General features: G+C 40.7%; 1 protein-coding gene across 3 annotated transcripts; it reads right to left on the bottom strand.

The window, feature by feature from the left end:
* Window positions 1–7606: 7606 nt before the first annotated feature.
* Window positions 7607–11506, bottom strand: LOC137045199 (serine/threonine-protein kinase pim-2-like). Of its 3 annotated transcripts, none has more exons than XM_067421743.1 (10): window positions 10957–11506; window positions 10428–10691; window positions 9985–10230; window positions 9618–9824; window positions 9388–9482; window positions 9185–9235; window positions 8602–8983; window positions 8317–8496; window positions 7974–8113; window positions 7610–7684 (listed from the first exon to the last, which is right to left on the bottom strand). In XM_067421743.1, exons 1-9 carry the CDS (start codon window positions 10982–10984, stop codon window positions 7980–7982), a joined length of 1587 nt encoding a protein of 528 aa, XP_067277844.1. In that variant the 5' UTR covers window positions 10985–11506; the 3' UTR covers window positions 7610–7684; window positions 7974–7979. The 3 variants fall into 3 exon arrangements, with proteins under 3 accessions (XP_067277845.1, XP_067277844.1, XP_067277843.1); XM_067421742.1 differs by having other exon boundaries at window positions 9985–10275; window positions 10957–11501; XM_067421744.1 differs by lacking the exon at window positions 7974–8113 and having other exon boundaries at window positions 7607–7684; window positions 9985–10275; window positions 10957–11497.
* Between the last annotated feature and the right edge of the window lie 12143 nt (window positions 11507–23649).

Raw genomic sequence — 23649 nt, 5'->3', positions numbered from 1 at the left:
TTGCATATTAAACACTGCACATCAAGTTGTTACCACCCAGAAAGCCAGGGAGCTCTCGAAAGATTCCACCAGACTTTGAAATCGATGCTGCGTGCATTCTGTCTGGAATTTCAAAAAGACTGGGATGAGGGAGTACCTATGGTTATGTTTGCAGTGAGGGAGGTTGTGCAGGAGTCATTGGGTTTTAGTCCGGCTGAGCTGGTGTTCGGGCATACTGTCCGTGGCCCGTTGAAACTGATCAAAGATCATTGGACTAGTGACGTGAGTCCAATTAACATTCTTGATTATGTCTCTGAGTTTCGTTTTAAATTGCACCGTGCATGTGAGTTGGCCAAACAGAATTTGAAGACTTCACAACGACAAATGAAAGAACGTTTTGATCGTGGTGCTAAGTGTCGTAGTTTTGTCCCTGGTGACAAGGTGCTAGTGTTGATGCCAACCCCTGGGTCTGCCCTACAAGCTCGCTACTATGGTCCTTACCATGTGAAAGAGAAGGTGAGTGAGCTTGACTATGTGATTGCAACATCTGATCGAAGGAAGAAGTCTCGTTTGTGTCACATTAACATGTTAAAGCCGTACATAGAGAGACCTCCAGATTCGTCTGGAAAGTCGGCTGTGTTAATTGTTGCATCCACAGATTCTTCAGTGACCCAAGGGCATGCGCTGTCCAGTGCTGAACCTTTGACCCGTCCATTGTGTTCTGTTGCTGATGTTCCATCTACTCTAGAAGATGACATTGAGTTTCCTTCTACAGAACTGGTGGCGGGAAGGTTGAATAATTCTAAGATAATTCAGCACCTTGACTCGTATCTCTCACATTTAATTGCTGCTGAACGAGATGACATGACTAAAATCATTCGGACGTACGGTAATTTATTTTCTGATGTTCCTTCTCGTACTACTTTGATCGAACATGATATTGATGTTGGTAATTCGTTACCAATTAAACAACATGCGTATCGTGTAAGTCCTGAGAAGAGAACCCAGTTGCAGAAAGAGGTGGCCTTCATGCTTGAAAATAACATCGCAGAGCCAAGCTTTAGTCCTTGGAGCTCACCCTGTTTGCTGGTAAAAAAAATCCGACGGTACGTTTCGTTTTTGTACTGATTTTAGACGCGTTAATTCGGTAACGAAACCAGACAGTTATCCATTACCTCGTATGGAGGACTGTGTGGATCGTGTTGGAAATGCTGCTTTTGTAACGAAGATCGATCTGCTCAAGGGTTACTGGCAGGTGCCTTTGTCAGAGCGCGCAAAAGAAATAAGTGCATTCGTAACACCAGATTATTTTTTGCATTACACCGTAATGGCTTTTGGATTGCGAAATGCCCCGGCAACCTTTCAGAGGTTAGTCAATCGTGTCATCGAAGGCATGCGCAATGTAGAAGCGTATTTGGATGATCTGGTTATTTACAGCGCGTCTTGGTCTGAACATCTAGAACAAATTGAGAACTTGTTCAGTCGTCTATCTCGTGCTAACCTTACGGTTAACTTGGCGAAATGTGAATTCGGCCGAGCAACCGTAACCTATTTAGGTAAGATTGTTCGACCGGTCGAATCTAAGGTTGAAGCCATTACTAATTTTCCTGTGCCCAAAACGCGCCGCGACCTTCGTCGTTTCTTAGGCATGGTTGGGTACTACAGAAATTTTTGCAAGAATTTTTCTGCGGTTGCTTCGCCTTTGACTGATTTACTCAGCCCTAAAGTACCATTTCAATGGTCTAACGAGTGTCAGATGAGTTTTGAAAGAGTCAAAGCTCTTCTGATTAATTCCCCTGTTTTGTCTGCTCCTGATTTTTCCACTCCGTTTTGTCTTGCTGTTGATGCAAGTGACACAGGTGCTGGAGCTGTATTGCTTCAACGAGATCAAGATGGTGTTGAACATCCTGTTTGCTATTTCTCGCGCAAATTTAATAAACATCAGCGATGTTACTCCACTATTGAAAAGGAAGCGCTCGCCCTGATCCTTGCCATTCAACATTTCGATGTTTATATTGGTTCCGTTTCACATCCCTTAATTGTCTACACAGATCACAACCCTCTCGTTTTTTTGAGTCGAATGAAAAATAACAACCAACGGTTGATGCGTTGGAGTTTGTTTTTACAGACTTTTGAAGTGGACATTCGGCACATTCGTGGTAAGGATAACATCATTGCTGACGCTTTATCACGTGTCTGAATAAATTGTAGTTGTATGAGGTAAGATCGTTTATTTCATATACTTTTTTAATTCCTACAATTTATTCACTTAAGGGGGAGGGTGTTATGTTACGGGCTCTGTGTAAATTTTCTTGTTTGTAGCCTCTAGGTGGCCTTGTGTGGGGTAATTCCCTATTAACGGAATTCCGTGATCTCATCCGGGATTCCGGATATAAGCCGTCGGTCGAGACAATGGCGGGCGTCTCATTCTCTCTCCATCTCCGTCCCATCGTCTCTCGACGCCGCTCTCGTTTCACCTTGAGAGCTTCGCCTTCCTGTTATATTCTAGCTTAGTTGTGTTTATGTTGGTCTTTGGAATAGTTTTGTATTTTGTTACTTTTCTTATTTTGGTAACTGGTAGTGGTTTTTGTTTAATAGTTCACGTTTTGTTATTTAGTTAGAATAGCGAGGGAAGCAGATGCCCGGAAGACTCACCTGTTCTTTTATCGCGAGCCAGGTAAGAACTGCTGGTAAGAACAGGTGTAGGCAGGGGTCTGTTTCCTTAGCTGCGCTACCAGCTTACTATTGTTTATTTATTTCTGTTTGTTGAGCAATGTTTTGTTGATACATGTTGTATTCACTTATTTTTGTTGATCAGTAAATGTAGGCGCTTGGGCATCTTAAACCGTGATCTCGTGTCTGTGGGTTATTTATATGTTCGGTCCATTCCCTTTAATTGTTTTCTAACAATAACGAGCTATTTCTTGGTGATGGGCCGTAACAGTTTGTCAGTCTGGGTTGGATCCATGTGTAATGTCTGCGTCTTCCGTCCTCCCCGTGATTCTGTTGGTTTGTTTAAGTTTGTATTTATATTATTCTATTATTTGTTTTTCCCCCTCGTGGGTTTTGTTTTGAGTTTATGTTTTATTTGTTATAAATAAATATATTATTTTCTGCACTTGAGTCCTCGCACCATTTTCCTTTGTCTGTGCCGTGACATTGGGTCAGTCAGCACACACGGCGTTTTACATTGTGTTCCCATACGCAATACGAGGAACCTCTCTCGAAAGGGAACCTACTCGGTTACTTTCGTAACCTCGGTTCCCTGAGAGAGAGGGAACGAGTATTGCGTTCCGTGCCGTGTTCGTGCTTCTCAGGTGTTGCTTCAGTCGATTTTAAAACCTGACACCTATGGTGAGTCAGGGTCTTATATAGCCTCCTGTATGCTATTTTTAGCCCCCTTTTGCGGAGGTCTCTCATTGGTTCGCTCCTCTCAGCCGCCTCACCATAGGTTCCTGCAGTTGCCACGGCCCGGCCAATCAGAGCGCTCCTCGCGCCGGGCTATGGCCGTGCAGCTCACTGCGCTTTACATAGATACCTTTATTAATAAAGTTTTGCTTCACATTCTCGAGAAAAGGAGTTTTTCCCCATACGCAATACGAGGAACCTCTCTCGAAAGGGAACCGAGGTTACGAAAGTAACCGAGTACGTTATCTCCATTTCTTATGATGTTTGGTTGTAAGGCACGAGACCCTTCTGAGGTCCCTGAAAATTAACAAGTGGGTGTTCATTGTCATCTGTGTTTTATTTCATTTTTTTATGTGTGTGTGTGTGTGTGTGTGTATTGAATTCGATATAAACTTGCCCACATGAATTAAGATAATCTGGTATTTTAAAGTGTAGCAAATGCTCCTTTTTTCAGACAGACAGCTCTGTTGAAGCTGAATTGAGCAAATGACTGAGGTTGTCCTGATGAAGTTCTTCAAACCGCCCTTCACTGCTCAGGTCCAATAAAAAAAATGAGAAGGAAAGAACAGAGAGCAAAGAAAGTGAAATTCTGTGTGGGCAACACGGAGGTGCAATGTTCGGCAGAGAAAAGGCGGAAAATTGGATCCCAATTTTTTTAGTCCATTCACAATTAAAAACATTGAAGGCAAGAATGCTGATCTGATAGACGAGAGAGGGGTCATTTTTACAAAGATCAACACTGACCACTTGAGATTGTTTACTGAGGAGATGCCACGCATTTCACACAAGATTGTCTCCGGAAAATCAACAGCAGCAACTGCATCCCCAAAAAACTGTCCAGCTGCTGCTGATGTCCTAATTGTCTTATGGCATCAGTTGTTCAAGAGGCATGGGCAGGAAAAAAATGTCTGTGTTACTCTCCAGAATTGGTCCATACTAAAGATTTTAAAATCTTTTAAAATTATCTGATTTAAACTGTAGATATCAAATTTTTACTTCAACTGCTAATCCCTCACTGTTTTGCTTCCTTGTTTAAGGTTATTAATGCATACATGTGTCTTCTTGTGAAGGGTTTCAATGCCCAGTCGAAAGAGCAAGCATTTCAAACTGACTTACGCGAAACGACAAACATTTGGAATGGAAAAAAATCTAAATTAAAGGTGGATTTGAAGAAGTGGAAGAATCGAGGAAAGAATTGACTCTTCTCCAAAACAGCCGTACATGTAATGTACAGTAGGCCTACTGGTCAGAAGTTTGGAGACATTAATATTTGTAATGTTTTCACATGTAATTTGCAGTAAATATGTGTCCAGACATTGTTAAAATGATTTATTAAGTTAAGTTATTAACGAGCGTTAACGCAGCGTGCATTTTCTGTTTGATCCGTGGCATAGCCCATAGTTGGAAAAAGTGAGAGCAGTCAGACGCAAAGGATGCAGCAGCAAACATTAAGGGAAAGAAAAGGGTTGACATTAACATTAATATTCTAAACCAAAAGTGCCATATTTTCTGTTTAACTTTTATTAGACTCCATAAAGAAAAGTGCGTTTATCATTGAGCACATTCTCTGCAGCTCATTCTCGCTCATGTCTGAGGTAAATCATTAACACCATCACCGCTTACAGTACACGTGTTTTATTGAACTAAATACATTACAATCGGCTAAAACGAATGCACAGGTTACTTTCCTGAACAAGCGCGCTCCCGAGTCCGTGTTCTTCACACTGTCCACGTGAATCGCGGCCCCGTTCGGCGCACACGCAAAATACCGGCAGTTCTCTTAAAGGGGCCGCACTACATTCCTACTCGTGGAATATGGACCTCCTCCAGGTATGGTGTGGATCTGGTGCGCTCACTGGTACACATTACCAATTTTTCATTCAAACTGTGCCCTGCTCTGAATTAAACTGCCATGTAAAAACTCCCCTTATATTCTTTAAATGAGAGAAATCACTAAATACTCTTAATTTTTAAGTTTAGGCTTAAGAGACATGAACAATTTCTTAGATAAACATCTATGACATTTGAAACGTCTAGTCTTCATGCTGTATTGATTATTATTGACTAAGTATGGTTCACTAATAATAAATGTACATTTGCATAAAGCATGCATATTTGTCCATACCCATGTTGATTAGATTATTAAAAACTTAATTTAAACTTAATTTAAGATACATTTACAGTTGCTAAAAATGTGTGATTAAATTGCGATTAATCGCGAGTTAAGTCACGACAATCATGCGTTTAAATTAAATATTTTAAGCGATTGACAGCCCTAATTTTATCACCATCAATAGCCATCAGTGGCTATTTTGTCTATCTAGAAACTTGCAGAAAGTTATAAAGTTTTTGCTAAATTTCAGATTTCGTGTGACCACTGCAGTCGGTGGTACCACCAATCATGTGTCAAGGGGACATCAAAGAACACTTTCTGGGTTATGCCTGTAAACGTTAAACCGACATGAACAACAAACACGTTTGTATATCCTTGATCTTTCAGGGTTTTTGTTTTTTTGTATTTTACATATTTCAAACAATGGATGGTGGTTGGTAAACACTAATGTATTTGTAGATGTTTATAAGTGTTTCCTCTTCTGTGTATAATGAGTAAAGTTCATACATAAGCTCAGGTATTATCCTCCTGAATAACCTTAGTTTTAATCTGATAGGTGCAGTAAAAGGACAGGAACCTCAAATCTTACCATGCTTTTACCACAGTATTGGTAGTTTTAATGTGATTAATTTGTTGTAAATAGACAGTAACCACGACACTTACCATGCTTTAAATGCCTTTCAATGTAAAATCCAAATATTTTTGGATCAAAAGTAATTTTTTCCTGTTATACAGTTACAAGAAAAAGTATGTGAACCACTTGCAGAATCTGTGAAAATGAAACTGTCCTGAATAAGATATTTTACTGTTCTTTTTGTTGTTGTTGTTTTACATATGGTCCACAGAGGAGCGTAAGCTAAAGCTGCCAGGGAAGAAGGCAAGCATGAGGCAGACTCAATGGATACCCATGACAGGGCATCAGATCCGGGATCTTCGTAGAGCCAGAGCAATATAGGGCGAATATTTTAAGGCCAAAAAAAACACTGGAGGAAAAAAAAGACATTCCTCCCAGTGGTTTAAAACGTTACTCATTCTAGCGGGTTTACCATTTTATATAAATGAGGTGAGAGCACTGTCCAGCCTACGAAAAAATTGTTTGAAATATCGTTTTTACAACTCTAGCATGAAAGAATGCAAAGATATTTACATGGGTTGTTGTAAATCGTGGCGAGAGATTGCTCAAAACTGTGCATGTGTCGAACGCCTGTGTAAGTGTACGAGTCAAAAGAAGTATACTTTGCAAGTTCAACATACAACTTATACTTTTATTCATAGGGGTCATATATAAAGATTCAAGTCAAATTGTATTTCTATAGCACATTTAAAAGCAACAGAGTTACACCAAAGTGCTGTAAAGTAAGACAATATGCAAATAAAAAGAAAGCATAAAAAGAAACAAGGCAGTTACAAAATATAAATACATTAGACCTGATACAATCCGATCCAAACAATAAATGTAAACAAAAATCCAATATTGATCTAATCAAAAGCCAGAGAGAACAGATGAGATTTAAGAGCCGATTTAAAGGGGTACTTCAGCGCTGGGAAGATGAATCTGTATTTAAACTAGGTCATTAAAGCAGCACTTGGCAACTTTTGCTCTCGGGGTCCCCCTACAGTTGGGAAAAAATAATGTCCTCAACTACTGTCGTAAGCTCTGTCATCCTACAACAGGGGATGCCATCGCGCGTGCATTTGTTGACATGACAACCCTGATAGCCCTGAACTAGTATTACGTGGGTCGTCTCATAACCCGCGGACCCCGTATGTCTATTTAATGGTCGCGGGTGCGGGGCGGGTTGTAAAAATATATACAGTGGTGCGGGGCGGGCCAAATAACTTCATAAAAGCGTCCCCGCGGGTTGGTGCAGCACTAACAGTTCCCCTGAACACTGCAGGAGGAGTTCATATGCAGGTGTTCTTCTGGTGTCGCGTGTGAAATGTCTTCATCCCAGTCAGTGGCATATGTTTCAGCATGTCATATGAATGCCAAATAATCACGATGCTCACGTTTACAAGCCAGCGTCATTATAGTAGACTATAGCCGGCTCTGATCTCTGGTGTGGCGGCTTGAGTTCCTGTCAGGTCGGGGTCGGACTTCGGGCTTCAGGTCGGGGTCGGACTTCGGGCTTCAGGTCAAGTCTTGAGCTCAAGCTCTCCACCAAGGACAGCAAGTGTTATTTCCTGTCCAATACAAAGATTATATGAACATGTGAACTCATGAATGTTTTTTTAAGAGCTGATTTACAACAGAACCGAATTCTTGCAATTGCATCACTGATTGTTATTTTCCTGTTTATTACTGTGGAGCCGCTCTGAAACAATCTATTGTATAAAACGCTGTATAAATAAAGCTGACTTGACTACAACCTGAACATTACAATGAACACAAATTTAAAAACCTCACTACCAATCATCCAGAATTGAAGAAAAATGATAATAATCCTACTCTGTCTGTTACACTTCCTCACACCTGAAATCACTGATCGAGTGAATCTTTTCTCCTGAACTTCTCCAGATCATTTCTAATCCATTCATGTTGTAACATCTGCTCTAACGTCGGTCGTTTAGTTGGATCCCGGGTTAGGCACTGGCTAATCAGATCACTGCATTCTGAACAAATTTATTAAGGAGAGAGCTGGTTAGTCATGACCACGTGACACGAATGTTTGCATCTACATGCAAACAGCATCTGATGAACAATAAACTGAATGTATTTAAACTTTAAAAAAATCTTACTTCACCTTTACCCGTTTCTGAACAGAGCTTTTGCTTTATTTGTGTGTTTATCAATGTAGTCAATAATTTTCACTCACCTTTGGATAAATTGGAGTTCTGAAATTTAACTTTGGCTTGTGTGATTTCCATTTTATTGCCAAAGGGAGAACATGCGTTCACCATCTCGTACAACAACACTCCTAGAGACCAGACATTTGTTGGGACGGCGTGGAATCGAGATTCTGTGAAGACTTCAGGTGGGCAGTAATCCAGGATTCCTGTAAGCAAGACATTTGCGCATCGTTGAGCTTTTTTTTTTTTTTCAAAGCATCAAATAATCAGAAGTCACTTCATCCAGGTTTCCACACTCCAGAAATACTCACCACGGTATAGTTTTCTCTCGTAGCCATCAGCACAAAGTAGCTGACCGGAGCCAAAGTCTATCAGCTTGAGCTCTAAAGTGTTTGTCTTCACCAGGAAATTCTGTACATGAACGTCATTATGAAAGACGCCATGCTCGATGCAGTGTTGTACTGCCAGCACAGCCTGTCGCATGATGACCCGTGCTGTTGTTTCATCCATTTGAGGATCGCGAATGATGAAGTCCAGCAAGCTCTCGCAGGGTTCAGGGAACTCCATTATGAGACTGAATGTCCGAGGATGTTCGAACCAGTCGTACAGGCGTATGATGTAGGGGCTCATGGGTTCTTGCCTCATCATAAGCAGCAGCGCCACTTCAGTAACGAGAGGTTCGGGATGCCCAGGCTAGAGAAAAGCAGTAGACAGAAGGTTAGCTGGCATATCATTTTTAAATGTATTTTTCTTTGATCTTTATAGATACGATCATCAGAGCCTTTCCTGGTTTATTGATCTATTACATTTACACCTAATGCTTCCTCCAGCTGTACTGACTACAGTAATCAGCACTTTAACAACAAATACACATTCAACTTTTGACCAACTTACAATATCAAGATAACGATTATTGTCAATCTTGCTCATCTGCTTGATGGCAACCTGCAAAAAAAAAAAAACTGTGTTCAATAGCAGTGACAGTATTCAAGTGCCATTTACGATTTGAGCATCTAAGTATTAACCCATCTGTATTAAATATGTTTTGATGCATGCAAGAGCAAAATTGTTTGTACAGTTCAGCAAGATTGCTTTACCTTTTTGCCATCAAATTTCCGTGTTCCCTTGAACACTCTTCCGAATCCTCCGGATCCAATCATCTCTCCCACGTTATAGAGAGTCTCAAAGGAGTCTGAAAAACAAACAGAAAAATATGAGAAACATATGAGCTTGCTAGATCCTTTGTTTTGTATTAAAAATATCAGTGCGAACAAAGACGATAATACTGTTTAAAACAATGTTGGAGAAATAATGTCTGCAGATTGACCATTATTTGGCTTGACGCCAGAGTGATCTGGATCAGGTGCTGATGGACCAGGATCGGGCTCTGGCTCCAGATCCGCTGGAGGAACAAAAGGCTCCACAACATCCACAGCACTGAGGCAACAGCAGAGGAGCGAACGCTTCGTAGCCTTCCACGCGTTCCTGAGGAAACGACCAATTCCTTTCCTCTTCTTACATACTGTTGGCTTTTCTGTAAGACAACAAAACTGAATTATTAGAAACATCTCCGACGTCAAATTAGGCAATGATAAAATGACGTAAGTTACATTTTACTGTTAAAATTGTCACCAGTAAAATTAAATTCAATGTGACTGTACACTTTACACCGCACAGCATTATTTCAGTCTCACCTGTTGAGCTCTTGTTCACTGGGGAAGCCTCCGTAAGGTCATGTGAAGTCTCCGCTGGCTCGACGGGAACTTGACCTGGCAGCGGAGGGCACGTCCACTCTTCGAGGCTGTCGGACCTGGACAAACAACAGTCGCTGCAACTGCCCTGTTCGTTTCGGCTATCCGAACTATCGCCACTCCACCTCCAGTCGACGATGTACGTGCCTCTGCTGCTGAGGCTCAACGTCTCTCTACAGAACCGCCTCACTATATTGTCCTCAGAGAGGGACAAAGATGATGTGGACATGACGACTGGTGAAGACATTTTCAATAACATTAATAATCAACGTCAGTGGTCACATCAAATTGTTACTTTATTTATATATTTTTTTCAAATTTCTATTTTCACTGACTCATTATTTGTTTACTGAGCCATAACTTTATTAGTAAAAGCCTATTCTGACCTCTGCGAAAGCGTTTAGATGAAGTGGACGGGCGTCCATCATCTTGGCTCTGCCGGCTGCCGCTCTGCCACTCCCTCTCCCTGTCAGTCGGACCTGCGGACACAGAAAACTCAGAAGACTGAGTTGCTAAATGTGTAGGCTGGTCCTGGATCCGTGTCTGGGTCGGGTCTGGCAGCGGATCCTGATCACGGTCATCAGTACCGGGTCTCCAAATCTCCTGACCAGCCGTCTGAGAGAAGGTGGCTCTCCTGGTTATGGAGCGGCCTGAGGCGGGAATATTTAATCACATAAGTTCTTCATGTTTTACAATAACCAGAGTGGTCAAAAAGTATTCAATTACAAATTGTTACTTCAGTTTCTCAAATTGAAAAGTTGATTTCAGGAATCAAATACATGTGATCACTTTACCAGCAAAATTGGGGGATCAAATGCGTTACCTCACACAATTTTCTTCACATTAATGTAGTCAATCATTGTACAACATCATAACATAACATCACATAAACAAATGAAAAACTAAAGCATTCACCTCCTCTTTCATCCATCATATGAGCCATCGACAACCTCCTCCAATCTGCAATAAAATCAATACAAAACACAAAACACAACACAACACAATACAATACAATAAACTCTCCTCAAAAATACTCCTACCAGAAAAGAAAAGAAAAGAAAAAATAAATAAACAAAACTCAAAGCTCCTAAATTAAGAAAAGAACAATAAGAGAAAAATTTACTTAAATAATAAGAACTCAAACTCAAAAATATAACTCTGTGTAAAGGATATATCCTCCGATGTTCTTCCAGAATAAAAGTCTCGTCTCAGGAATCTCAGCTTCAAAATCTCAAGGTCAGCGCAGAAAATATTCAGCAAAAGTTTGTGAATTCGCCTCGTCTCTCTCAACAACAGATCGCGATCGGTGCGCGAGTGTATATGAGTCAGAATTCATAACACGCGTCGCCATAGCAACTAAAACTCAAATCATTCATATGAGCAGAGCGCGTGAGCCCGCATCGATCTGAACACATTTATTGAATCGTTACAGAGTTCATTTTGACGCTTTCTTTAATAAAAAGTTTGATCCTGTTTAACTGACTTAGTTGAAAACTTTAATTCAGTGATTCCTCTGCATCATCACTCAGAAATGCTACATTTCTCTCCATCAACATGTAAATACTATTTATTTATTTATTTATTGTTACCATATTTTGCTATATTATTGCATATGAATAAAAATGAATAATGTTTCCTTGTTCCGGTATATGGTATATGCGATCACAATAATGAACTGCACAAAATTGCTATCGTGACACTTCAAAGAACCGTGAATAATTATTTATTAAGAATTATTCAGATTTGTAGATTGCACTTTAAGAATACTTCATCCATCAACTGGTTAAACGAGCAACAGACACTGATGTAAAAACACCCAAAGAGCATGAGCGAAGGAGATTTTTTATTAATTTTTTATTTTATTTGTATTAAACCTTAAAGTAACAGCAAATAACAAATTAACATATAACAATCCACCAACATACATTGAAAGATGAATTTAACAAATAAAATAACACTTAATTTCGTATGAGGGACACAGTAAACATATGATAGGCTACATAAAATTATAATAGTAAGAGAGAGAGAGAGAGAGAGAGAGAGAGAGAGAGAGAGAGAGAGAGAGAGAGAGAGAGAGAGAGAGAGAGAGAGAGAGAGAAACACAGGAGAGTTTATGATTTAATATCTGTAATGTGTTAATCGCTTTTTTGTTTCTTTAAAATGTACATAGGGAATCTGCAAAACTTTTTAATTCAGAGCTAAATTAAATTAAATTTGGTTTTGAAGCTGTAAATTTAGACTTGTGGATATGGCCTTTTCCAAGCATGCACAGGGTTTTGACTGCATTATCTACAGGAACAGATCCAGTGTTAGAAAGCAGAAATAAGACCATTTCTGCTGTAATATCAAAAAGGCTACCAAAGGATGTAAAAATTGAAATCTCTGTCCAAAATGATATTGTGATGGGACATCTAAAAAAGCCACAGATTCATTTTCAGATCCACAAAAAGAACATTCAGGTTGAATATCCAGTTTTTCCTTTAATGTTGTGTATTGTAAGGATGATTTAATAAGATGCAAAAGCTTAGGTGATATACCATTAATTATCCTCAAAAACTCTATACGAGTTATAATAATATTGTTTTCCTTAATGAATTTTTCATAACTAATCATATTTCCGGAGGTCTCTATGAATTTAGAAATAAAGATTATATTCTTTTCAAAACATTCTTTGTTAAAAATGGTCCTATTTTTATACAAAACATATTGATTATTCCATACAATACATTTATGCGGTAAAAAAATTATGCTTGAATGCCAATTTCCATGAATCCAGTGCCTGCTTGTGAAAATTTGCTAAATTGATTGAGTGAAGGAGATGCTGAATGAAAATATATATTCCCACTCTCTGACAGCAGAGGGCGCTGATGGAACAGCAGAAATGCAGCCGTTTCTCAAGGCAGGGGCAGCTGAGCCGTATAAACGTTTTATTATTTATCCTTTATTCCAGTTACTTTATATTTATATGGCCTTTAGATTTATATATTACTGCAGGCATCAAAAAAATGTAAATATTTTTATTTATTTATTTTTACCATATTTTGCTAAATTATCACTTGTGAATAAAAATGATTAAATAATGTTTCTTTGTATTAGTTTAATGGTGATTTTTTTTAGTTCTTATAATTTTTTATAAGTATAATTTTTTATAACTTTTTTTCAGGGTATTAAACTGTAAGTTTATATGTGTGTTTTAAGTTTCATACTTCAGGCTTTTAGAGCACATATCCTATGATATTATTGCTGAATAATATTTTCAAAGGCAGTCGAGCTGATCTTCCAGAGGCCGAAAACCGATGACGAGGGTCAGGGGTCGACATGTGCATGGGACCATACAGAGGTCTTAAATTTATACATCAATTTTTATACAAAGATCCTTATTTATTTTTTTACATCAGTCCATATGTGAATGTTATCTTCAGCTAAAACTATTGTAATGGAAATCAAATGTTTATGGTCTCCAAAAAAAACAAAGCAGTTGGACGAACCCCTTGATGCTATTATGTTTGGACTGAGGACCAAAAAACAGATGACAACAAAGTTCCCTTTCGAGAGAGAGGTTCCTCGTATTGCGTATGGGGAAAAACTCCTTTTCTCGAGAATGTGAAGCAAAACTTTAATAATAAAGGTATCTATGTAAAGCGCAGTGAGCTGCACGGCCATAGCCCGGCGCGAGGAGTGCTCTGATTGGCCGGGCCGCGGCAACTGCAGGAACCTATGGTGAGGCGGCTGAGAGGAGCGAACCAATGGGGGCGTTCCAGAGAGACCCGGAAAAGGGGGCTAAAAATAGCATACAGGAGGCTATATAAGACCCTGACTCACCATAGGTGTCAGATTTTATCTCCTTCAGCGACACCTTCGCTGACCTCCGGAATCAAGCAAACCGCCGTCGAAAACCAACCAGCGGAACATTCCTGCAGCCCTGAGGACGCCGGATTCCCTCCGAGTCTCCGCCTTCAGCCACCTGCGTTCCTGCTGCGCCATCCGGCGTTATATATATACTTTATACTGTGTGTCTATGTTGAGTGTTGTATGTGTTTGTGTGTGTGTTGCCGCTGCAGCGCCACTTCTAGAGCTTACAGGCTTGTTCTATTCGAGGACTCTCTCGTTCCGCCGCGTCGTTTAGCGTCGCGGAAAGAGGGAGCTCTTCTCACTCTCCCTCTTCTCTCGTTCCGTCGCGCTGAATAGCGCCGCGGAAAGAGAGAATGTTAGAGGACATGAGCACTCAAGCCGAAGCTCTCTTCACTCTTCCGCCGCCGCGGCTCTTCTTCCGCCGCTGCCGCAGAGTTGTCCTCACTCTTCTCTCGTTCCGTCGCGCTACAGCCGCGGACAGAGAATACTAGAGTGAATAGGCGAACTCGAGCCGAAGCTCTCGTCACTATACCGTCGCGCTGAGGAGGCGCCGCGGACAGACGGAGCTTTTCCTCACTCTTCCTCTTCTCTAGTTCAGCCGCGATATCGCTGCGGACAGAGAATACTAGAGTGAATAAACTAACTCGAGCCGAAGCTCTCGCCGTGCTGAAGAAGCGCCGCGGACAGAGTTTTTCCTCACGCTTCCAATTCTCTCGTTCAGTTGCGCTGTCGCCGCGGACAGAGAATACTAGAGTGAATAAACAAACTCGAGCTGAAGCTCTCGCCGTGCTAGAAGCGCTGCGGACAGAGTTTTTCCTCACGCTTCCTATTCTCTCGTTCAGTCGCACTATCGCCGCAGACAGAGAATACTAGAGGGAATAAACTAACTCGAGCCGAAGCTCTCGCCGTGCTAGAAGCAGGGGCGTGGGACTGGGGGGATAAAGGGTACTGAGTAACCAGGGCCCGAGGCAGGGGGGGGCCCTTAGAAGTCAGTTTTCTATACATACACATACATGGTACGGGGGCCCAGCAAGATGGTTTGTACCCAGGGCCCAAAATTTGGTGCTACGCCCCTGGCTAGAAGCGCCGCGGACAGAGTTTTACCTCACGCTTCCAATTCTCTCGTCCTGTCGCTCTATCGCCGCGGACAGAGAATACTAGAGGGAATAAACTAACTCGAGCCGAAGCTCTCGCCGTGCTAATTCTACCGCCGCCGTGCTGAAGCGCTGCGGACAGAGAACACTAGAGTAAGTTAAACGAGCGAGCTCGGGCTGTTGGGTATGTCAAGAACAATGTCGCTGCAGCGCGTGCTTACTGCCAAGGAAGTTGTAATGGCTGCCTTGTCATGATAGCGCGCGCCCCTTCCACAGCGCGTTGCTGACTAGAGCGCGGCTTACGTCATAGCACGCGCTCACTGTCAGAGCATAAGGGCGTCGGAAAATGGCTGCCAAGCTAAGCCCTTTTTTCACTCTATCACTTCCAGTCCCCTTTATTCAGGTGGCTGGAAAGGTTTTTACACTGTAGACAAAGTGTCCACTACACAGTGTGCACCCCTACATAAGCACTGTTAATTCAGCCTCACAAAATCACAAATAAATCCCGCCGCGGCCAGATTACACCATATAAAGTCAACTAGCCTTATTGCAGTCAACTAGCCTGTGGTCAAACACGCTTGTCTGCATGCGCGCTTTCAGTCTAGACTAGAGCATAACGGCATTGTTACAACGCCGTCATTACACTCCCCCTCTCGAAAGATGGCGGCACGCAGCACAGCTCAAACAGTTGAATGGAGCTCTGGCTTTTCTGGTATTTTACCACATTAATTTATTAATTACACTTTTGAAAACATCCTAAGCAAGTATGGGGGGGCCCACGATTGCACAGATGAAAAGAGTGGAGGAACAATTGGAATTGATCAGCTTAACGCTGAGAAACGTAACTAAACAGGAAAATTTGACGGCACTGAATGAGAAACTGTCAGCTGATATTCAGTCGCTTAAGTTGCTAATGATGAAGAAAGATGAGAAAATAGCTATGTTGGAGAAACGAATAGACGATCTTGAACAGCACACGAGAATGAACGACCTCATTATAACTGGCTTGGAAACGAAACACCGTACCTATGCGAGGGTGGCGGATCCAGTGGCAGGAGCCCTCGATGCTAGTGTACCAGAGACCCAATCCCTAGAACAGCAGGTTGTTTCATTCTTGGTGAGCAAAGATATAGAAGTTCAGAGTGAAAACTTCTCCGCCTGTCACTTTATACCTAGGAAGAGTCATTCTAGGATTCCTGGGCCTCCTGCCATCATTGTGCGCTTTGTGAACCACAAACACAAAGTCGCGCTGTTGGCACAAGGGAGGAAATTGAAGGGCACGAAAGTTTACCTCAATGAAAATCTCACTAAAAAGAACGCCGATATTGCTAAGGACGCTAGATTGATACGTAAGAATGGAAAGATTCAGTCGACATGGACCCGGAACTGCAAAGTGTGGATCAAGACGAATGGATTACGGCCAGAGGATCTGAAGGTTTTGGAGATACGGGAATCAAATCAGCTGGATGAATATAAATGAATCATCTCAGCTTCAAGAACTCTTGTTTCACTGTTGCCGATGGATGGATTGTTCGGATTTCTTGAGTGAAAGGATTAACCCTGGTGTGTTGGTGAACCGTGAGTCATTTTGGTGTGATGTCGTTCTTACAAGGTATTATCTTATCATTTTCTTCTATGACAACAATTGACTCTAGTTTCATAACAAGTGATTGGAATCACAAAGCACATGTAATAGATTCACGGACTCTGAACCCATTTGAGCTGAACATGGACAACAACTCTCGAATTTATGAAACCTTTTTTAATCCTGACTCTAATAATAATTATTTGAACTCTATTAACTTGTCGTGTGAATATTATACCGAACAGCAGTTTAATTTCTTGTCTTGCTTGTCTCCTACATATTCTGATCAAACCTCGTTTTCCACGATTCTTGTGAACGCACGTAGCTTCAGAGAAAACTTTGATCACTTTAAAACCTTCTTATCTACTTTGTCACACTCCTTTTCAGTTTTAGCATTTACGGAAACATGGCTCCATAATGACACATCACACCTCTATAATCTATCACACTATAACGCTATTCACTCTTGTAGAGAAATGAAAAGAGGAGGAGGAGTCTCTCTGTACGTGTCTGATTTTTTAAAGTATATTCTCAGAAAGGATTTAAGTAATGACTTCAACCTAACATTAGTAGAATCTCTATTTATTGAAATTCCTTCTTGTTATTTATTTAAAGGGAAAAGCATTGTGATTGGATGTATCTATAGACCGCCTGCTACAGATATGAATACTTTCATTGATGCACTTGATTCAACCTTAGATATCATTTCAAAGGAACATAAGCTCTGTCTGTTACACGGTGACTTTAATTTGAATATCTTACATGCAGATCACACTGCTGCACATGATTTTCTTAATACCCTATACTCTGTAAATTTTTACCCTTTAATCACAAAACCTACTAGGGTTACCACTCACTCAGCTTCTCTTATAGATAATATTCTGTTCAACTCATGTGACTATAAAGTGTCATCAGGACTGTTATGGTGTGACGTGTCTGACCATTTTCCAGTCTTTCAAATGATAAATTCTGTTTCTGATTCGTGTACTAATAATAATGTGCATGCAAAATATCGAAATTTCTCCCTTAAAAATATTGGAATATTCAAATCAGCCATCAGCTCTATCATATGGGATGAGGTCATGTTGTTGCAGGATGCTATTAAAGCCTATGACTTATTTTTGACTCTCTTTAATTCTGCTCTGGAATCCAGTTTTCCTCTGATAGCTGTGAAATCCAGAGGAGTTAGAGATAAACCTTGGTTTACCGGTGAATTGAGGAAACTATCTAGAAAGAAAAATCGGTTGTATCGTAAGTCTGTCACCAAGCCCACTCCGCATAACTTAGAAACATACAGAAAATATAGGAACAAATTCACAAGTTTAATTAAGTCGACTAAAAAAAAGTTTTATGCAGACCAGTTTAATCGTGTCTCTAATGACATTAAATCAACCTGGAATATTATAAATCAGGTGCTGTGTCGTAATAGGAAGGCTGCATCTGCACCCACAGAGATGAGGGACTATGATAGGTGTCTATCAGACCCCACTGATATAGCTGATGGCTTCAATAATTTTTTTACCAAAATTGGTTCTGATTTAGTACACAATATCCGGAAGACTGATAATGATCCATGTAGCCTAATAAATGGGCGGTACTCTTCCCTCCCTAATCTTGATAATCCAACTACGCAGGAGGTTCGAGATATTATTTTTTCTTTAAAAAACTCAGCCCCTGGCCACGATGGCATTAAGAGTATCCTCCTCAAGGAGACCATTGATCATATTATTCAACCTCTTACGTACGTAATTTCTTTATCGTTTCAATCTGGAATTATTCCTCAAGCTCTTAAAATTGCAAAAGTCATTCCCATTTTTAAATCAGGCGATATCAAGGTGTTTAGCAATTATCGTCCCATATCCATTTTGCCCTGTATCTCTAAAATATTTGAGAAACTCGTCTACGAACGATTAAGCAAACATTTAATTGCTAATAACATTATATATAAACACCAATACGGATTTCGGAAAAAACACTCAACTGAAGATGCATTAATACAGCTTGTAAATTATATATCAAATGCCCTGGATAATAAAAAAATTGCTCTCTGTGTTTTTCTTGATTTAAGAAAAGCTTTTGATACTGTTTCACATGATATTTTGATTTCTAAGCTTAATAGATATGGAGTGGAGGGTATTGCTTTAGTTTGGTTCTGCAATTACTTTATTAATAGAGAACAATTTGTTTACTTTAATGGTTTCTTTTCCAAAACTTCTAAAATTTCATGTGGGGTTCCTCAGGGTTCTATTTTAGGTCCTTTATTGTTTCTAATTTATATTAATGATTTATTCCTCTGTTGTAATCATTTCTTACCCTTATTATTTGCTGATGACACCAATCTCATTGCAGTGCACGAGGATTTTGACACCCTGATCAAACATGTTAATGACGAGTTAAAAATATTATCTAATTGGTTTCGTACTAACAGGCTAACGCTCAATGTCAAAAAAAGTAATTTTATGATATTTCACAATATTAATAAATTTTATCCCAAAGAACATGCTTGTATAGAAATTGATGGAGCTCCAGTTATTCAAGTGGCTTCAACAAAATTTCTCGGTGTCCTGATTGACGAAGGTTTAACTTGGTCCAAACATGTTGATCTAGTTTGTACAAGATCCTCTAAAATGTTAAATATTTTAAGAATCGTTTTACCTTCAATTCACTCATCTGCTCATGTAACACTCTATTATAGTTTTTTATTCCCCTTTATGAATTATTGTAACATTGTCTGGGGTGCTACTTTTCCCACTTATCTCGCAAAAATTTCAAAAATTCAGAAAAAGTTCTTGCGTATGATCTCCAACTCTTCTAAATATGCTCCTTCTGCACCTCTATTTCTTAGATTCAAGATTCTTCCAATTGAGAAAGTCAATGTTTATTTATCATGCATATTTATTCATAAGTTCATTTATAAGAGAGAAGACCTTCCACCAACATTACAACACTTTTTTACTTTCATTTCAGATACTCATATCCATCAAACAAGGCATAGAGAAATAAATCTTGTTTTACCGTTCTCTAGAACTTCAGGTCATAAAACTGACCTCAGTTTTAGGGGTCCTCAATTATGGAGTAAATTAAGTTTGTCCCTAAGATCTATGTCATCTTTATTCGTCTTTAAAAAACAGTTGAAAGATCTTTTAATTTTACTATGACAGTCTTTTGTCTTAGTTTCCTGCAGTATATTTCATATGCTGCTCTTCTCCTTTGATCCTCCTTTACCATTACCCTTCAACATCTGTAACCTTAAGTTAAAAGGATAATCAGGCTTCTGAAAATGTGTTTTTCACCCTTTTTTATTTTTTATTCAATTTATTTGTCTGCGTGTCTTTTCTTGTGTTTTTTGTTTTTTCATGTAAGTGGAGTGGAACTCTGTATAAACCCAATTGGGCTTCGTTCCACCCCTTGTACTGTATCCATGTGATATTCGTGCAGAAATAAATAAATAAAAAAAAAAAAAATTAAAAAAAAATTAAAAAAAAATTGTGGAATGGCTCACATACCACCCGCACTTCCTTACATTCTCCCAGTTCCCTTAAGTTAAGTGACTGGAGATGAAATATTGCAGTCAACTAGCCTGTGTTAAACACGCTCGTCTGCACACTATGCTGTGTGCGTTTACCCCTGTGGATTTGCTCACTGGTTTGCACCGTGGGTATTCTACGTAGGTTGTGCACCACTGCACATTGTTTACACTACAAAAAAAAAAAAAAAACCTTTCTATGTAGGAAATGTGCCCCCTTTACAGTCTGCACTCCTGCACCCAAGCACTTTTCACAAAGTTCACTCTCGCACACACAATATAAATGTGAGGCGCGCGCCCACTGCAAAGCCTGCACCGCCAAAACTAACACTATCCCCACAGTGTTACAAGCAGTGTTACAGCACAAGCAACCCGGCTAACAGGCCCCTATTACTAAGCGGCCAGCCCCCGAATCTAATTCAACCCCTGGCTTCACGAGCCCAGGCCTGGCAGGCCATTCCTGGTAAATAATATTGGGTGTTGAACATATAAAACGAGGTTCTCGCTACAGTTTTGCTCGCAGACCCCGCGATTCAAGCCGTGGTCGAGCCCTCAGTAAGAAGCAGTGTCAGTCACGTGCTTCTGGCTGAGGCATTGAAACTGTTAAAGGAGAGAGCGGCGGAAACAGTACACCCGACGCTAGCGAGTCAGGTTTTTACTGTCGCTAATTCCTCATGCCGAAAATGGATGGCGGTCTCAGGCCCATTTTCCAGACATCTGAACAAAGCACTTATGACACGCTCGTTTCAAGGTGCTGATGGTGAAACAAATCCTCGCGCACATTCGCCCCGGGGATTGGGTTTTCTCAATAGATCTGAAAAACGCATACTTCACGTTACGATAACGCCCCCACCCCCACTACAAGCCATTCTCGAGATTCGGGCAGGCTTATCAGTACAGTCATTGTCATAGACTCAAGACTCAACGAGCGTCTTACGTCATAAGAACCACCACGTCTTGATAACATACATAAAATCGCTAGGGCAGCCGAGATCAGACTCTCTTCACTGCATGGCTAAGCATCTCCTTTTATGGGCAGAGCACAATCTGAGCTCCCTAAGGGCGGCTTACGTGCCAGGTATTCTGAATCAGGGTCCGGACATGTTATCCAGAGGACCCATGTCCCCAGGGGGATGGTCCCTTTACCCGCAAACGATTCAGCTCGCACAGCACACGCTGCCCAATATTTTTTTCTGCAAACGCAGGGATGCCCTGGCCCATGTTGGCCCAGACTCCCTCTATATGCTCCCTCCGATCGCGATCCAGCTGCAAGCCTGTGGTTTTTAATAGCCCCACTTTGGAAGAACCGCACATGGTTCTCCAAACTGTTTCAGCTGTCAGACACAGCCCCATGGCTATTCCGCCAACGAAAGGGAAGATCTGGCATCCCAATCCCGAGCTGTGGGCCCTCCACGTATGGCCCATCAACGGTATCCGGGAACCTCTCTGACAAGTTATGAACACCATTTCGGAAGCTAGAGCCCCTGCTATCTGGCAGCTCTGCTTTGAAGTGGTCAGTGGTTTTCTAACTAGTGTGCTACGCGAAACATCGACGCACACTCATGCGAACTGGCGGAACTGCTCGCTTTCTCCGAGAGCTAATGGACGCGGGTCGTCCCCCCTCCATACTCGGGGTGTGTGTCTCCGCCATAGCAGCTAGCCACGCTCCGATCACGGCACATTCACTAGGGAAAAGTGATCTTATTGTGTGTTTTCTTAAAGGGGCCAGGAGATTCAGCCCGCCTTGCCCCTACCTCGGTCCCTATTTGGGACCTCGCCATGGTTTTGGAGGCCGTGAAGGGTTCCCCCTCCTAACCACTTCAGACCACGAGCTTGAAGCACATATCACTCAAAACCGTTTTTCTGCTGGCTGTGGCCTTGGTTAAGCGAGTGGGTGGCTTACCTGCACTCTCCGTGAGCCCTTCCTGTCATGAGTTTGGGTCCAGCAACTTCAAGGTTGTGCTCAAACCGAGGCATGGTTTTATGCTGAAAGTGCTATCAACCCCTTCAGTATGCAGGTCTTTTCACTGCTTAACCCGCGTCTCAGAGAGAATAAGACGCGAACCTATTCTGCCCAGTCAGAGCATTGAGATTGTATCTAGAGCGCTCCGCCCCCTTCAGGCAGTCGGATCAGCTCTTCATTGCTTCGGTGGCCGCACTAAAGTAGGGGTGCACCGATCCGACTTTTTCAGTCCCGATATCGATACCGATGCCTGGGCTTTATGTATCTGTCGATACCCGATACCGATCCGATACTATTGTTAAATTAATAATAAACTGTACACCTTCCTTGAAGAGACTAAAGGCACCAGACTTTACTAAATCAAGATAATAAGAAAAAATAACAAAAACAATTGTGCATTCAAATCTAAAATATAATTTAGGGCTCGACATTAAGCATGCTCATGTCTCTCCTTCGGATAAGTAAAATGGTCATTCACTTGTCCGAGTAAAAAATGTGCTTGTCTGGAAAAAAGTTAGATTTGTGTGTGTGTGTGTGTGTGTGTTGTAAATATAACTTATTCTGAAGCAATATTCACTCACAGTCAATTCACTCACAGTCAGTGTTCAATCAGCTTTGACATATTTCAAATCTGCATATTTGTGATATTTTACCTTTATAAAGGGCATTTTCCCCTAATCTTACTAAATATAAGCTATGCTTCAGGTTTCATATTATATTCTTAAATTTGATCTATACATTAAATTAAAATAAGACACTATAGGGATGTTACCAATCAAATTAAATGATTTACCCAGAAAAATTACTACTGCATTAAATAATGTTATGTGATTTGTATTTTTGAATAAACAAAGTAAATGTTGAAAAATATAGGAAACTAAACCACCAGTAGGTGGCAGTAGGTGAGTCTTAATGAGTGAGTCATTGAGTCATTAATTCAAACGATTCATTCAAACGACTGATTCCTTTGAATGAGGCAGTCGTTTACCAACAGGTTATTGAATCAACCACTTAATCATTCAAAACACGTGAGATGTGTTATGGTTCTGCTGTTTGGAACTTTTTTTTGCTTGGAATCTTTGTTTGGAACTATTTTCGCAGCTGAAATAGAACAAAAAGACTCAATATTGCATCTAAAATGTAAGTAACTAATGTTAATGATTGTTTATGGAGCTGTCATAGGAAATCAGTGACCTTTTTCAATCGTGATGGTATTCAGGAAAACAGCACATTTGGTTGTGTGATGTTGTTTAACTGTATCATATGTTATAAAGATAAAACGTAACATTTTGAATGTTTGCCGAAATTACTATGTGTGAACGGCACTTTTTTTATTTCTCCTCAAGATGCGCGAGCGTCAACAGCGTGTCGTTACCGTCAGTTCATTACATTAGCCTTTATCCATATCCACTATCAGTCACTTACACTAAATTCATCCTTTGCATAGTGCAAAGTCAGTTGCTGAGCTGTATTGTCCACTCCTTTAGTGTTTGCTGAGCTGCAGGTATGCAGCGTGCTTTTTAACATGGTGTTTCTGGATTAAACTGGTAGTATTGCCGACAGACGAACTAGTTGGCGTGGTAAGCAT

This window comes from Pseudorasbora parva, chromosome 17, assembly GCF_024679245.1.
Source record: "Pseudorasbora parva isolate DD20220531a chromosome 17, ASM2467924v1, whole genome shotgun sequence".
In the NCBI taxonomy this organism is placed as follows: domain Eukaryota; kingdom Metazoa; phylum Chordata; class Actinopteri; order Cypriniformes; family Gobionidae; genus Pseudorasbora; species Pseudorasbora parva.
The sequence above is the reverse complement of the archived record's forward strand: the minus strand, read 5'-3'. Positions and strand labels throughout refer to the sequence as shown.

Coding starts and splice junctions, on each gene's coding strand:
- LOC137045199 (XM_067421742.1), bottom strand. CDS start 10,984: ATGGCTCATATGATGGATGAAAGAGGAG. Junction 9,483..9,617: donor TGGCGTCAAGCCAAATAATG/GTCAATCTGCAG, acceptor TTTGTTTTTCAG/ACTCCTTTGAGACTCTCTAT. Junction 8,114..8,316: donor GAACTCCAATTTATCCAAAG/GTGAGTGAAAAT, acceptor AAATTTGTTCAG/AATGCAGTGATCTGATTAGC.